The sequence below is a fragment of the Catharus ustulatus genome, chromosome 6 (genome assembly GCF_009819885.2).
Source record: "Catharus ustulatus isolate bCatUst1 chromosome 6, bCatUst1.pri.v2, whole genome shotgun sequence".
NCBI classification, from domain to species: Eukaryota; Metazoa; Chordata; class Aves; order Passeriformes; family Turdidae; genus Catharus; species Catharus ustulatus.
This window is the reverse complement of record NC_046226.1, coordinates 36307819-36321202: the sequence shown is the minus strand read 5'-3', so window position 1 is coordinate 36321202 and position 13384 is coordinate 36307819. Positions and strand designations below refer to the sequence as shown.

The following is a 13384-nucleotide window of genomic DNA, read 5'->3' as shown; positions in this document are numbered from 1 at the left end:
ATAACAAGCACATTGGTTCACAGGGTGTGAAATTATTTGTATACACCAGTAAAAATAACCCATTTAACAATGAAATTTTAAAAATACTGATGTTTTAATAATATTATATATTATTTCTTACAGGGAAACTTGGAAAGTTCAGTGCCTGCTGCCTTCACAGAGGAAATAAGTTGGTTGCAATAAATCACAAACTTCTAGTTAAAACCTCTTTGAAAACATGTTGCCTGACAGAGTATGTCAACCAAATAAGGGTTTTCCATGTTTTAGCATATGCAGACACACAGTCCTTGTCACTTCATGTGCCACCACTAGTGAACTAACCTGAGAGTCATACCCTCTGCCTTCTGGCATCAAAGTCTGTGCAGCTGGCATCATTGCGGAAGCCCTGCAAATGCACAGGTGTGAGTGCTGATCCTCAAGGACAAGGAGGCCTAGATATTGACTCATCAATGAAGCTCAAGGAAAACAGCAGCCATGGAGAGTGACACTACCTCCAGGTGGGGACTAGTCACGTGAAAACTGGGTGACACCTTTATTAGTATGGAGAGGAAGATTTGACATTTCAGTTCTGCCTAATGGTCAATACATTAAAAAACAAGAGAGGCCAGGGTTGGCTGCCCTTCTAGGAAGAGGAAAGCGGGTGCCTTGCTGGGGAGGTCTTATGTGCACACTGTTTAGAAACGTTTTCACTCATACTCTCACTGCAACATGCAATTGAGGCAAGTCCTTCAATATGCCCAGGTAAGGGAAGCTTCCAGAATAAATGTTGCCTCCACTGCTAAGGAAATGATACACCATTCTTAGTTTACCATTAACTCACAGCAGTCTGCTTATACACTTTCAGTTTTGGGTAACTGATCTCTCTGGATATACTGCTCCTCTCATTTCTCCAGTCAGGGAGGCCATGCCATCAGCTCTATCATTTGCATCCTCCACATTTATAAGTTAGCTCCACTATCCAACAGCCAGGTAGTTTTTCAGATGGCCTTCTGGTGGAGTCTCTGAAAAGATCTCCTAATTTACAACAAGCATATACATTTTAGACATCAAGACAAAAACATATCTACTCCTAACTACAGGGAGGAGAAAGGCATATGCATCTCTGCAGGGGGAGCTTAGGTTCACATGTACACCACAGGTAGTAGGGTAGGGCTGTAGGACTGTAGTAACAAAATGATTTGCCATGTCCTTTTGGGAGCCAAGCAGGTCTAGGTCAGCCAAGAGAAGCACTGCCAGAAAAGGGCCATGGGGCTCAGCCTTTTATTTGAAACTTGAGCGCAATGTCAAGAGCTCTGCTGCTGGTTCAGCACAACACTAATTAAAACTGTATCTCACATCCCTTTAATGACTGGTCTAACAAATGGGAGCAGGAATTGATTTGATCCCCAAAGTCCGTTAGTTTTGGCTGTTCCGGTAAAACAGGAGCAGGACATGCACATTACTATGAAATAGTAATGCTCCAGATTAGCACACATGTGGAATTAACTCCAAAGAAACTTAAGGAAAACATGCTTTTGCTCAAGATGCTGAGAGAAGAGGTCCTTTTCATTCTTAAGTGCTTATCCTAAGTTTGAGTAAAGGATGGATGGATGGATGGATGGATGGATGGATGGATGGATGGATGGATGGATGGAGTAAGGCAAGAGAACAAGAGAAATTACTGAAATCCCAGATATTTTACTTGTTTTTAACAGATTGAATTGGGGTTTTTCTCTGTTTTTTTTTTTTTTTAAATAATGAACTACCTCTTCCATGAAGTCCAGGGGGCCAGCAATTGCTCTATTTCACCTAAAAATTGAGTGCTGGAGTGGTGCCAACTCTCAAAGAAATGAAATGCTAGCCAGTGGCAAGAAAATGCAGTTTGATTTATTCTAAACCTTTAAAGTGACTGGTAGGCCTGTACATTAAACCCAGCAGTCTTTTAATTATGGATTGGCTATTTCTAGTAGCCTTAAGATACAATCATCTGTCCAAATGAAAAAATAGCTGGGTGGCAAGGCTGAAATACAGGCTTACTGATTTTGCCCAAACAAGGAGACTCAACAACTTTCATGGAAATTTTAGCTGCATAAATACTGTAGGCATCTACCCTGCAGCTGGCCCATATATCACCTACATCTAGAGCACAGAGACTGACACTGACTACAGTTTTTCAGCAAATGCATAAACAATGATTTAGGTTGGACTGTGTTCACTCCCCTTTCTTTCCAGAAATATTTTGAATTCTAACTTAACTTAGAAGAATGTTTCTGGAAGGTAGAGTTAAAACAAATACAGAGAAAGATTGAACAAATCCCACTGTAACAGTTATATTCATATTCTTGGGTGGCTGAGACAATAGCAGGTGACCCCAATGTCCAAGAAAATCTAAACATAGTTCCTTGCACTTCAACTATCCAATGTCAGTAGCAAACTCTGTGAATGAGCTGCAGATTAACAATTTCCTTAGGAATAACTCTCTGGCAAGTAAATATTTGGCAATTATATTGAAATAGTGAATAAATCTTGGTGATACTGCAATCTACTTGCAGGTAATTTGTTAACACCAGAAGAAATAGAGTTAGTCAAAAACATCTATGCCCAAGAATGACAGGCTCATAGGCTAATAGAAATTAATTTTCCATCTCTAATATTGGGCACTGCTTCTGCATGGTATCACAGACCCTGACAGTTCTTTGGCATGTGATGTTAAAAACAGCCACTTGCAATTTGTGTTTGCTTTTAAATTTACAGTTCAGCCAAGGGGATAGAAAAATACTTCCTGTTGGGAGCAAATTCACCCCTCCACTGGGCCCACACAGACTGCACTTTATGCTTTGAAGTTCCCTGTAAAATTGTGGAATTGGTGCATGGCCCCCACCTGACCAGGGAGGTCATCTGGTATGTGAACTCTCAGGATGTGAATAAGGCAGGGACTAAGGTTGCCTCCAGCATGTTTGAGGTTAACACTTTGTGCTCTGGTGCTCTGACTGCAATTTCAAGTCTCCCATCACCACTGTCGTTAGCAGTAATGAGCCTACTATGGGTGATGTTATCCCCCCCTGTGACAATCATGAATTGCATCCCTGATGGAAGCGGTGTCTTAAGGAAATGATCCTGTATTCCAGGCTGTTATCAAAGCTTGCTGGAGAGGTAGGAGGTGGTGGCCAAGACTTACACAAGAAGGAGCTCAGCAGCCTCAAGGGAGCTGAAATGGTGAGAAGGCAGCAGGCTGGGAAGATCAAAGGGCTTTCTGAGCCACTAGCTCATCAGCTGTGCCCTTGCTTCCAAGGATGGGGACAAAGTGGGTAGGGGACTGTCTCACTGGGATTTCTTTATCAACCTCCTCTCCCATGGGGATCATCCATCAATCAAAGTGCACCTCCTATTTCTGCCCTGCTGAGGTGAAGTCTGCTGTACCAAGTCAAACTCTGCTCCCTCTGCCAGCAGAGTGCAGTGGGTGCTCCTGTGGTTTTCCAGGAGAATGAGTAAATAGGATAATTTCAACTACACCCCCACACAACTGCTGGGCTGGGATGAGTCACCAGGAGCAGGTTGGGAATCTCAGCAATGTCTGCCTGGCTGCAGTGCTTGTGCAGCACCAAGGGGAACACATGGTATCTCCATGCCAGAGCTCCTGAAGGATACTCTATGGGAAAACACACATTTGTTTTATTTTATGGGGAACTTGTGCATGAAAAGTCCATGCAGATATTTCCACTGATTTTGGAAATCTCTGCTTGTGTGCATGTATATGTATTGACCAAGTATGATGGTCAATACTTCACACAGCAGTGTTATATAAAGCTTTCTCTTTACATGACTGCAGGACGGTTGTATTAGATGCAAACAAAAAACTTTGTGGATATTGCACAAGACCTTTCTATGGAAAAACTATTCCAGGAGTGATGTAGATGGCTTTAACATGTTTTATTGGAACTGTTTTCAAAAATACCTTCATTCTGCAGCCAGGTACACTAGTTGCTGTGAAGACAAATGTGCAGGGTTTTGAGAATGTCATATATGTCAATAACAGAATTATTTTCAGATACTACAGATTTTACATTTTTAAAGCCTTTGATGATATGCCCATCCTGGACTGGGCACAACTGCTGACTCCTCTTTTAGTGTTGGGTATGACCCCTTTCTGATGGGAGTCAGCTCCCCTTTTCAGCTACTGTGACAGAATTGAAAATGTGCCCAACAGGAAAGCTAGAGTGGGTTTGGCATTGACTCTGTCTCCCCTTGGTACTCTTGCTAGGGTAAATTTACAACTGAAATTCTGAATTTGGCAAGAAAAGGAGGAACCATTTTCCTGGCAGTCCTCCACAGGTACTCAGGAGAGTGGATGGGGGGTGGTAGCCACAGAACAGATGGCAGTGTGGGATGAAGGTAGGTAAAGTGATCAAAGATGTGCAATAAATAGATTTAACAAATATGTTACACCACAACATGTGTGACACATGCATGCAGTTTTCCACGAAGAGCACAATGCCAGCGTGATACCCCACTTACACAAACGACTGGGTAATTGTGCCGTATGGACAAGCACAGCCCTTCTGTCTTCACATTACTGTCTTTTTCCTGAGTGATCTTTTAAAGAAAGACAAAGGCAGCAAAATCGATAGCAGTCTTTGAGAAACTGGCATATGAGAAAAGCCTCAGCCACTACAGTCTGAGGTGGGGAAAAGGCTGAAAAGAGACATGATAATCCACAAATATCCACACTTTTCATGAGGAGGAATGGATGTTGATATAAAATGCAATAAACTCAAGACTCTGCAAAAAACAGATTAAGGTAAATACTCAGGGAAAAAAAATCTATTGTGCTAAACACCTTTGCTATTTGTGGCCTACAGATGGCTCTCCCTGTTTCTAAACTTACTCAGAGATGACATTTTATGTTGTATATCAGACTTTTTTTTTTTTCCTTGCAGTAAATGTTTCAAGTATGGAAAAATGTGTTCCTGAGGGCATCTGCTAAGGTCCCATCCATGGAGGTTTCAGAGGTTTGCTAGATAAAGCAACCTCAGTGAATATTCAGTAGGGAAAATCCTGCTGATTAAAGGGAGCAGTGCAAGATGAGCTGCCAGGTCTTTTATTATCTATGACTCCAGGACTATTGGTAGTGAAGGGAGTTCTTGCATAAAAGGCTTTACTGGCTTTATTTATGCCAAGGCTGCTTCCAGGAAGGGGGAATCCATCATGTCAGAGATGAATGAAAACACAGACCTTTCTCTCTTGCCCTCTCTCTCCATTTGGACTGTCCTTTCATTTGACATAGAGACTGTGGTGTTCTGTATATACTCTGCAACCTGATTTGCTTAAGACTCCCCAGAAACAGAGACAGTGAGGGCGGGATCACCTTAACACAGTGACTTGACTGTTTTCTGGGAACTGCTTGCTGGGTCAGAGGAGAAAGTCAGGGAGGGAAGGCCAAGTCCCATGAGAGTGGGCTCCAGTGATGCCCAGGATGTGCCACTTCAGCTCACAGCCCCAATTGCAGTGTGGGATTGAGATTCAAAGAGGAGTGAGTCCAAACAACATACGCACCCTCACCCCACTTCTGCAATTTCAGAGCTCAGTAGCCTTTCACATGGTGGCCTTTGAGGAGTGTTTCTTTTAGTGAAGAGACTGATTATTCAGCCAGCTTTTGTAGGAAAATATTAGTTTGACAATCCCTTCATGAGTTGTACAGACCAGCCTCTCTAAGAGGGAAAAAAAGAGTTAAGGACAGGCATCTGAGAACTGCAGATGCTGAAGCAAGGGGATGTGGGGAAGATCCAGGGCAATGGTGATGTGGTGTGCTGGCAGCGTGATGGGTGGAGGAGCATGGTTGCTCTGATGAACAGAGCTGCAGGATGCCTTGAAGGCAAACACACAAAGCAAATAAGCCTGTCAAGCAAGACAAGGGACTGCACAGGAAACTCTGAATCTGATTCCCAAGATATTAATGATGTGTGCGCTGAGAACGGGGTCCAGTTGAGGAAGGTAATGATTTCCCTGGCCTCTCCTCCTGCAAAACCAGCAAATGTTACACATCCTGCAGAGACAAATAGCACACAGAAAACAGAGATGCTCCGAAGGACGTAAACCCAGCAGCTCTGAGCTCCCACGTGTGGGATCACAGGCAGGTCTGGGAAGCAGCAGAGTCGCTGGCAGTCTCATCTCCTGGCTCTGCAGGCAGGCATGGCCTGACCTTGCTGGTGAGGAGGAATGCGGCTGCAAACACTGCTCGTCTCCGGGACCTTCAAAACCTGAGAGCCAACAGCTCTTGTCCTCCTGTGAAGCAGCACACCCAGCTTGCGGATGGGTGGCTTTCTGGCTTATTTGGGAGGAGCAGAGCCATGCCTCGAATGCTGGTGCCAGAGGGTGCAGGATGAGGGTCGCTGAGCAGCACAGACGTCCTCTGCAGCAAACCAGGCGCCTTTTGCAGCCTCTGGCACAGGACAGAGCTTCCAAGCTCGGTCTTTGTTTTTGGTGTTCGCTGCGGCTGGGCATTGTCCATGCGGCTGGATGCGATGAGGCTCCTCGGGAAGGGTTAAGGCCCGCGGGCGGAGCAGGCGGGCCGGGCTCCCACAGCGCCGGCCCTGGCGCGGTCCCTGCCCGCGGCGGGCGCAGCTGCGGCCCGGCCCGGCCCCGCCAGCTGGAGCTGGCTGCGGGCCGTGCCCGCGGGCGGCCCCGGCCCCGACCATCAGCGGCTCCGTGCCAGTGCGAGCTCGGAAACACTCGGCCACAGCGCCGTCCAGCCCCGGCCCAGCTGCCCCTCCATCCGGCAGGCGCACTGCGGGATGGTGCCCGTGCACCCCACATGCAGCACAGAGCCCACCTGCTCCCGGACCCCTCCACCCTCCCCGGGCCTTGCCTCTGCCGACAAAGGGACGTGGCCTTGAGGAGAAGAAGCTGTGGTTGCCTCCAGTCACACCGCAGGGACAGGAGTCACTTCAGAATTTATCCCTTGTAGAGGAAAATCTCACAATACCTCCTTTGGCCCCAAATGATCCCCAAAGAGCAAACTGCAGAATCCCAGATGCTTTTAGGAGAAGTGATACGTTGTATAAAGTATATATGTATATATTTTTTTTAATGTGGTGTGACAATCCATGAGGCTCATGTAGAGCCATGGCAAGAACCAGACACCCAGAGTTCTGGGCTATGAAGCTGTGCAGCATGAGGGAATAACCTGCACATGGATGGACATGAGAAATATTGTTGAGGATCCAAAGGGAAACAACTGCTCCGGAAGTCCTAGTCCACACTACTCCACTTCCTAGTTCACCCATAGAAGGTGCTGCTCAGGGCTAGCTGTTGCCTACTATTTATGTAAGGATGGCATGGTTAAAGTCCTCAAAGATGAGGGAGAGAAGCTCAGTTTAGTATCTCTGCTGACAAATAGCAATATCCAAGGAACAATGCCATTACCCACAAGAGAGCTGTCCTGTGGCAAATGAGATGTTTCAACATTTCTTCTGAGTCCCCAGACAAGAAGGTACATCCTTAAATTCTGCCCACTCATATCCACCCTTAGTGTGGGGTGAATCCACAATTTCCTATTGCAAATACAGAGGGCAACTACAGTGACACTTGAGGCAATAGTCATAAATTCACATTAAAAGCCTTCAAGTAATAGCATTGCTGTGTAAAGACAGCCTTTGAAAAGCTTGTTTCCAAAGCTTAGCAGCAGGATTAGGAGGTTGCTGGCTCTTAGCTGTGAGCTTTGCAGATGCTAGGGGCTGGCAAAGCAAAATCTATATCACATGAAAAAGTTGATCAGGTCTGACTCTCCCCTGCCGTGAGATTACTTTTCTCCCTACAAAGCATTTTTTCTCAGCAGTAAGTTCAAAGTACGTGTGGGCATGAAGATAGTGTATTGTTCACCAGCTCACTGTTCTGCTGAGCAGCCACGTCGCTTGTTCCCTGTCTCAGGTTATAAACAGTGCTGAGAAGCTCAAAATTGCTCACAGCTTAAACAACGTAATCGTGATAACCTAGCCTATTTTACCCTACTGTGTGCTCTACTTTAATAATCCTGCTTAATCATTAAACCACAATAAAAACTAACCAAGGAGTTTAAGGCAAGAGCCAAGCCAAGGTGTATCAGAGCACTGCTCCAAACTTTAACTGAACAGTCACCTAGAGACAGAGGAAACCACACAAAGGCATAGCAACGTTGTTGTGCAAAGGTTCAGAAGGATGTAGCAAAAAACTTGTATCCATTGGGACTTGTGAAGCTGTGAGCTGCTCTTGCTAGTCAAGACTCTGCAGTTGTGCTCTATTTACATCCTTTTCCCAGGAGACCATCTTGTTATCTAGCACACATACTCCACTCAAGTCTTGTTGTTGATGTAGATGCTCTGACTAAACCCTTATTCCTGATGATTATCGTTATAGCAGTGGTTGCCAGTTATTTTTCAGAACGCTTTACCCCTCTGCTGAAGAGTACAAAGATAGTAAATTCCTTGGACAGACTTACTCCTTGCCCACGATGGTGCATATTGTATTATGGAAAATTTTCTTCCAAGACCATTTCATACAGAGGGTGAGGTTAGATTAAAAAAAAAAAAAAAAAAAAAAAAAAAAATAAATATATATTTTTGTAAAAGCAGGAAAGGAGAGACACACTGCTTCTGTCACTCTGCTGGGGATACTGAGAGCAGGGTTAGGCCAAGGCCTGCCCGTTTCAGGGCTTGCACTGGTTCCAGGAGGATTATTCTTGTATGCATGAGTGTGTGACAGACACAACAGATTTGGTCCTTGTTGCTTTGACTTTTCCAGGATGCTCCATTTATTTTTGCATTTTATGAAACAGGCTGGTACAGTCAGATGTTCTGTACCTGGGTTCCCCTTCTCCCACCCAAAACAGAAATAATTTTAGGCTACAAGCATCACCCACGCCAGAAGATGAGAGAACCAAATCCTTTTGAAGACAAAGGGCTTACCAAAACCACCAGGGTTTCACCTGAGTAGGACTAAACAAAGAACTTCACCCAGTCTGTGACAATTTGGCTGAAGAGACAATGAGTCAATTTTGTATTTTCAGATCAAAATAATTGTCTGGGTGGGGGAACGCTCTTGCCTCAGCTTCCTTGAAAGCGGGAATGAGAGGACTGGTATTGCTGAGATCATTCCAGAATTTGGGTTATGGTGCAGAAAACTGATTCACATTCTGCAGTCTGAAATGGGGTGTGTTTTGTCTTCATTGTCTCACTACCACCTCTTGTAGGATTTGACTGCAGCATGGAAGCATCCTGATATAACTTTACAGTGCATCATGTTGTTGTTACTGTAGTAACTTATTACTAGGACATTTTGTGTTATCTTTATTGCTGCAGTACCTGGTACAAATGTACCACTGTTTGTCCACATACGCTGTTATTACTGCCTTATTCCCCACACTAATTTACTGCAGCATCCTGTTGTGTCTTATTGCTGCATTATCAAAATGCTACTTTACTGCAGTGGCCTGTGTTACCTTATTGCTACATTTATTCTGGTATTATTATGTCAGCTTAGTGACACTTTTTATGGCTGCCCTGCTACCATTTTATTACAGTACTCTATGGGATCTTAGTGCTGAGTTATACTGAGAGTACATTAATCCATTTGCTTCAGCCTAACTCTGTCTGCAGTGGCTTGTGAAACCTTTCCTAGTGCTTGTCCCGCTGCTGTTTTGCCACAATAGCCATGAATGCTCTGGATATTCTATTATCCAAATAACAGTGCACAGCCATATTTCACAGCCATAGCCCTGTAAATATGGGAAGCCTTGTAGCTAGTTTGCACAGCTTGGACATTGTAAAGGCTTTCCAGACTCTTTCCTTGAATTGATGCCATTTTGAACATAAACAGAGGTGGCAAGCTGATTTCCTAACTCATCTTCAGCATGATGAGGTAGTTGGAAGACACCAGACACTTACAAAGCAGCAGAGTACTGCTTGCAATGCTCAATGGGATACTGTTGGGTAGCATCACTTGGAATAAGCAATGTCATTAAAATGTAATAATTCAAGGATGTGGTTCATGGGGAAGTAGTTACATGTTAGTATCACCATATGTGAAGTAAAAGACACGTGAAGAACAGTTAATATGTATTCCCAGGAGGACGCCTTGTCTACTCTTATGTTTGTTTTGGAGAATTTAGTCAGGAAATTAAGAGCAGAGCTTTCTTCCCTCCAGAGGATATGCAGCTCTGTCCGCTCAGCTAGCCATTGCTGAGCAGATTAGTTTGCACGAGTGTGCATTTAAATGGCAAGCTGTTCAGCATCCAGGCCCCCTGATGCACGCCCATATGCATACCCTCCACGTCTGTAAGAATTCCCTCCATGTGCTCAACTGTTCAAACATGGAATATTCCCCACAGGCAAAATACTGTGACAGCCAAAATGACTGTCCTGCAGGAACAAAGCTCAAAGACAAAGCAGAGTGCATTGCTCACAAGGCAGCAGCATATCTTCAGGTTAAAGTCTGGCATTTCTGCTGCCTGCACAGACCATAGCCCAAATTCCACCTGTCCCATCATCCACCAGCATTCTCCAGTCCTGCCCACATGTGCCCCCATGCTGCAGAATGTGAGGAGTACCTCCGTGGAGCTACCCCGTCCTTCCCCCAGGACATGACTTCTCCAGTGTCAGGAGCTCACTGCAAAGCAGATACCCATATGCACCACTTTACCATCCCTGCTCCTTGGTACAAATCAGTTTCATGTTTTATGTGTACATCTTGCTCAGGAATGCTCTGCAGACCAGTTTGAGGGTTCACAAGACAGACCTCCCATGGGAAATGCTTTGTGGCTGGGCAGAACTAGCAGTAGAGTAGCTTGGAGTGTGAGTAGCTGTTCGTTTACAGAGCTCCAGTGATGCATGGCACTGGTGGGTTTGACAGAGGTAAAAACACCATCTCTACAAGGCTCTGAGAAGAGATGACCTCTGCATTTTCCTAGGGATGACCAAGGGGACACATATGCATGAATGGATATTTTAACCTATTACACAAAGACCTGGTATTTCCCAAGGGGACTCTGTGGCTGGGTGGGTAACAGAGGAATAAGTCCTGCAAGGACAGCTAAGTGACAATTTGGAGGGGACCAAATGTTCTCTTCAGAGGCAGGGGACCACAAGAATGTCAGGGACATTCATGGTTCTGCAGTCCTGGAACTTGCTTGTGTATGTGGGATGAATTTGGTCTGAAGACCTCAGACAGCAGGCTGTTTAGGGTATAGGCATGTGTAAAGAACAAACATCATACTCAGTAGTCTACTGTACATTCATGCAGGTGAATGGACCTTAGGTATAATTGATATTTGGACTTTTCTGCAGGAAAGTAAAGAGATATCAGAATAAGAACTGTCATGGACAAAGAGGAAGGTCCTTTTTCTGACAGAAACTATGCTGGCATGTTTTTGTGCATACATAGGCCTTACTTATTAGAATAATATTTGCCTCAGAAGTGAATATTGTCAATAGGCAGCTGTCTACTTAGCTAGGTGGTTTTGCCTATGTAGGAATGCAGATTTGTAGCCATATAGTAGTTTCTACCACCTGTACAAAAAGCCAATTTGCCTTGGCATGAGTGAAGAAGACCAAGAAATGTCTAGTTTCATGTATGCTTCAGATCTGAACTGCTTGCAAAATATAGGAGATTTTGTGATACTAAGTCAGCTAAGTCTTGAAATTATTTTTATATATAGATAGTATACTGTATGTGAATGCAGGCCAATTTCCTATCTGCAGCTAGTATAAATAATAAAGTCACTTCAGTCCTGTCCTCATCCTAACCTCCATACCTCCAACAGCTTGAAACAAGCTACTGGGTCATCTTTTGCTGTTGCATTCATGGGCTGCAGGTCAGATGAGTTTTAGTGAAAGCTAATTTCCTCCAATGGTACAATTTCACTCTCAGAAAGATGCTTCTCAGCAGAGTCAGTTGTCTGAGCATGATACTACAGCTGGGTGTACCACTGTTTAGGGAGGGTCACCTGGCACCCTGCCCATTCATGCCCTGCTTCTGCTGGTCTCATCTCCATCAATTCCCTCCTCACTGTAGGCTGAATTTTGACACCTGTCCACATCAGAGTTGCCTTTCCCTCACATATGAGTGGGTTTTCACCCTCTCCAGTAGGAGAGCTGGAGTCCAGTTTGGTTTGCTTGGAGAAAAGCTTGAACAACCATCATTGATTAGGTATGCAAAATCTTAAATAAATAGAAAAGTAAATAAAATATAAACCAACTCAATTTAAAATCCTGTGTATGCATGTGTTTGTGCGTGCTTGTGTGTGCATTGCACATCTCAAACTTGACTTGACTTGAGTCTGATCACATTTGCACTACGCGCACATGCAGAACGATTCCGCCAACGTCAGAGAATTTGCACCAGGATCAGAGTCTGACTCAAGGGGGCAGATCCTCAGGTGATGAAAACAACTCCTGCTCTCCTGACTTCAGCTGAGGATCTGGTCATCATCTCTGGACATGCTACATGCTATTGGAAGGGCAATGAGTGATGAACTTAAATAGTACCTTTTCCTTTTTTTTTCATTGCTTTAAAGGAGAAACATAGGAAAGAAGAACAAAGTTAAAGTCAGTGAATCTGCAGGAAAAATGCATTTGGGATTTTGTGAGAAGGAGAAGCAGCTTCCAGGAGATATTTTATTGGATCCAGACGGCCACATGAAAGGGAGTAAGTGAGATTGCGGTGCCATCTTATTACAGTCACATTTGTGCCAGGGAGAAAAGAGATGTGGAAAAATACTGATCTCTTAGCTGTTCTTTCTCCAAGCTGTGGTTGGGTCTGTTTCCTTAAATAATGAGACAGCAAGCCCTCGCCTTGTCGACCTCCCATGTATGGTGAAGTGTGCTCCTCCAAACCTCAGTTGGAAATAAAGTACCTGCACAGAGCTCAAGGTCCTTAAGGAGCTGTGCAGAAAGGGAAGTGTTGGTGTAAACTGTGAAGAGGGGTGCTCCACTGGCGTGTGGCTCTCTGCCTCCACTTGCTCAGGCTGTCTCCTCTGCGGGGACCTGCTCTCCCTGAAATGCCCCGTCCCCAGCAGTGGTCCCAGCTGTCTCTCCCGCGGGGCGGTCGGCTGGAGCTGTCAGGAGGACTGCATCAGGCCTGTGAGGCGCTTGCTTGCCAGAGACTTTCCCTGGAGGGAGGGACAAACAGATAGAAGAGATCCAGAGGTGTAAGTGATGCTGTAGAATGGTTTCTCTGGAAGTGAGGGGCAGGGGCTTTTCCTCAGAGTGGGGCATGAGGCTCTCCTGACAAGGGAGGCAGGTGGAGTGAGCCTGTCTCTAGAATTTCACATGCCTGCAGTTTTGCCCCAGGTAAGTGGTTTGGCAAGGAGGAGTTGTGCCTAAAGATGCCCAGTGGCTATCGTCAAGGCTGTAGCCCAGGACTCTGTCTTGTGAGG

General features: G+C 45.0%; 1 protein-coding gene across 2 annotated transcripts in view; it reads right to left on the bottom strand.

Moving 5' to 3' along the window:
* Window positions 1–8730: 8730 nt before the first annotated feature.
* Window positions 8731–13384, bottom strand: part of RGS6 (regulator of G protein signaling 6) — a 265549-nt gene continuing 260895 nt past the window's right edge. For both annotated transcript variants that reach the window (XM_033062618.1, XM_033062619.1), the window contains one exon: window positions 8731–13117. In XM_033062618.1, the coding sequence (XP_032918509.1) occupies window positions 13067–13117 (51 nt within the window). In that variant the 3' untranslated portion in view covers window positions 8731–13066. The remainder of the gene's footprint in view (window positions 13118–13384) is intronic.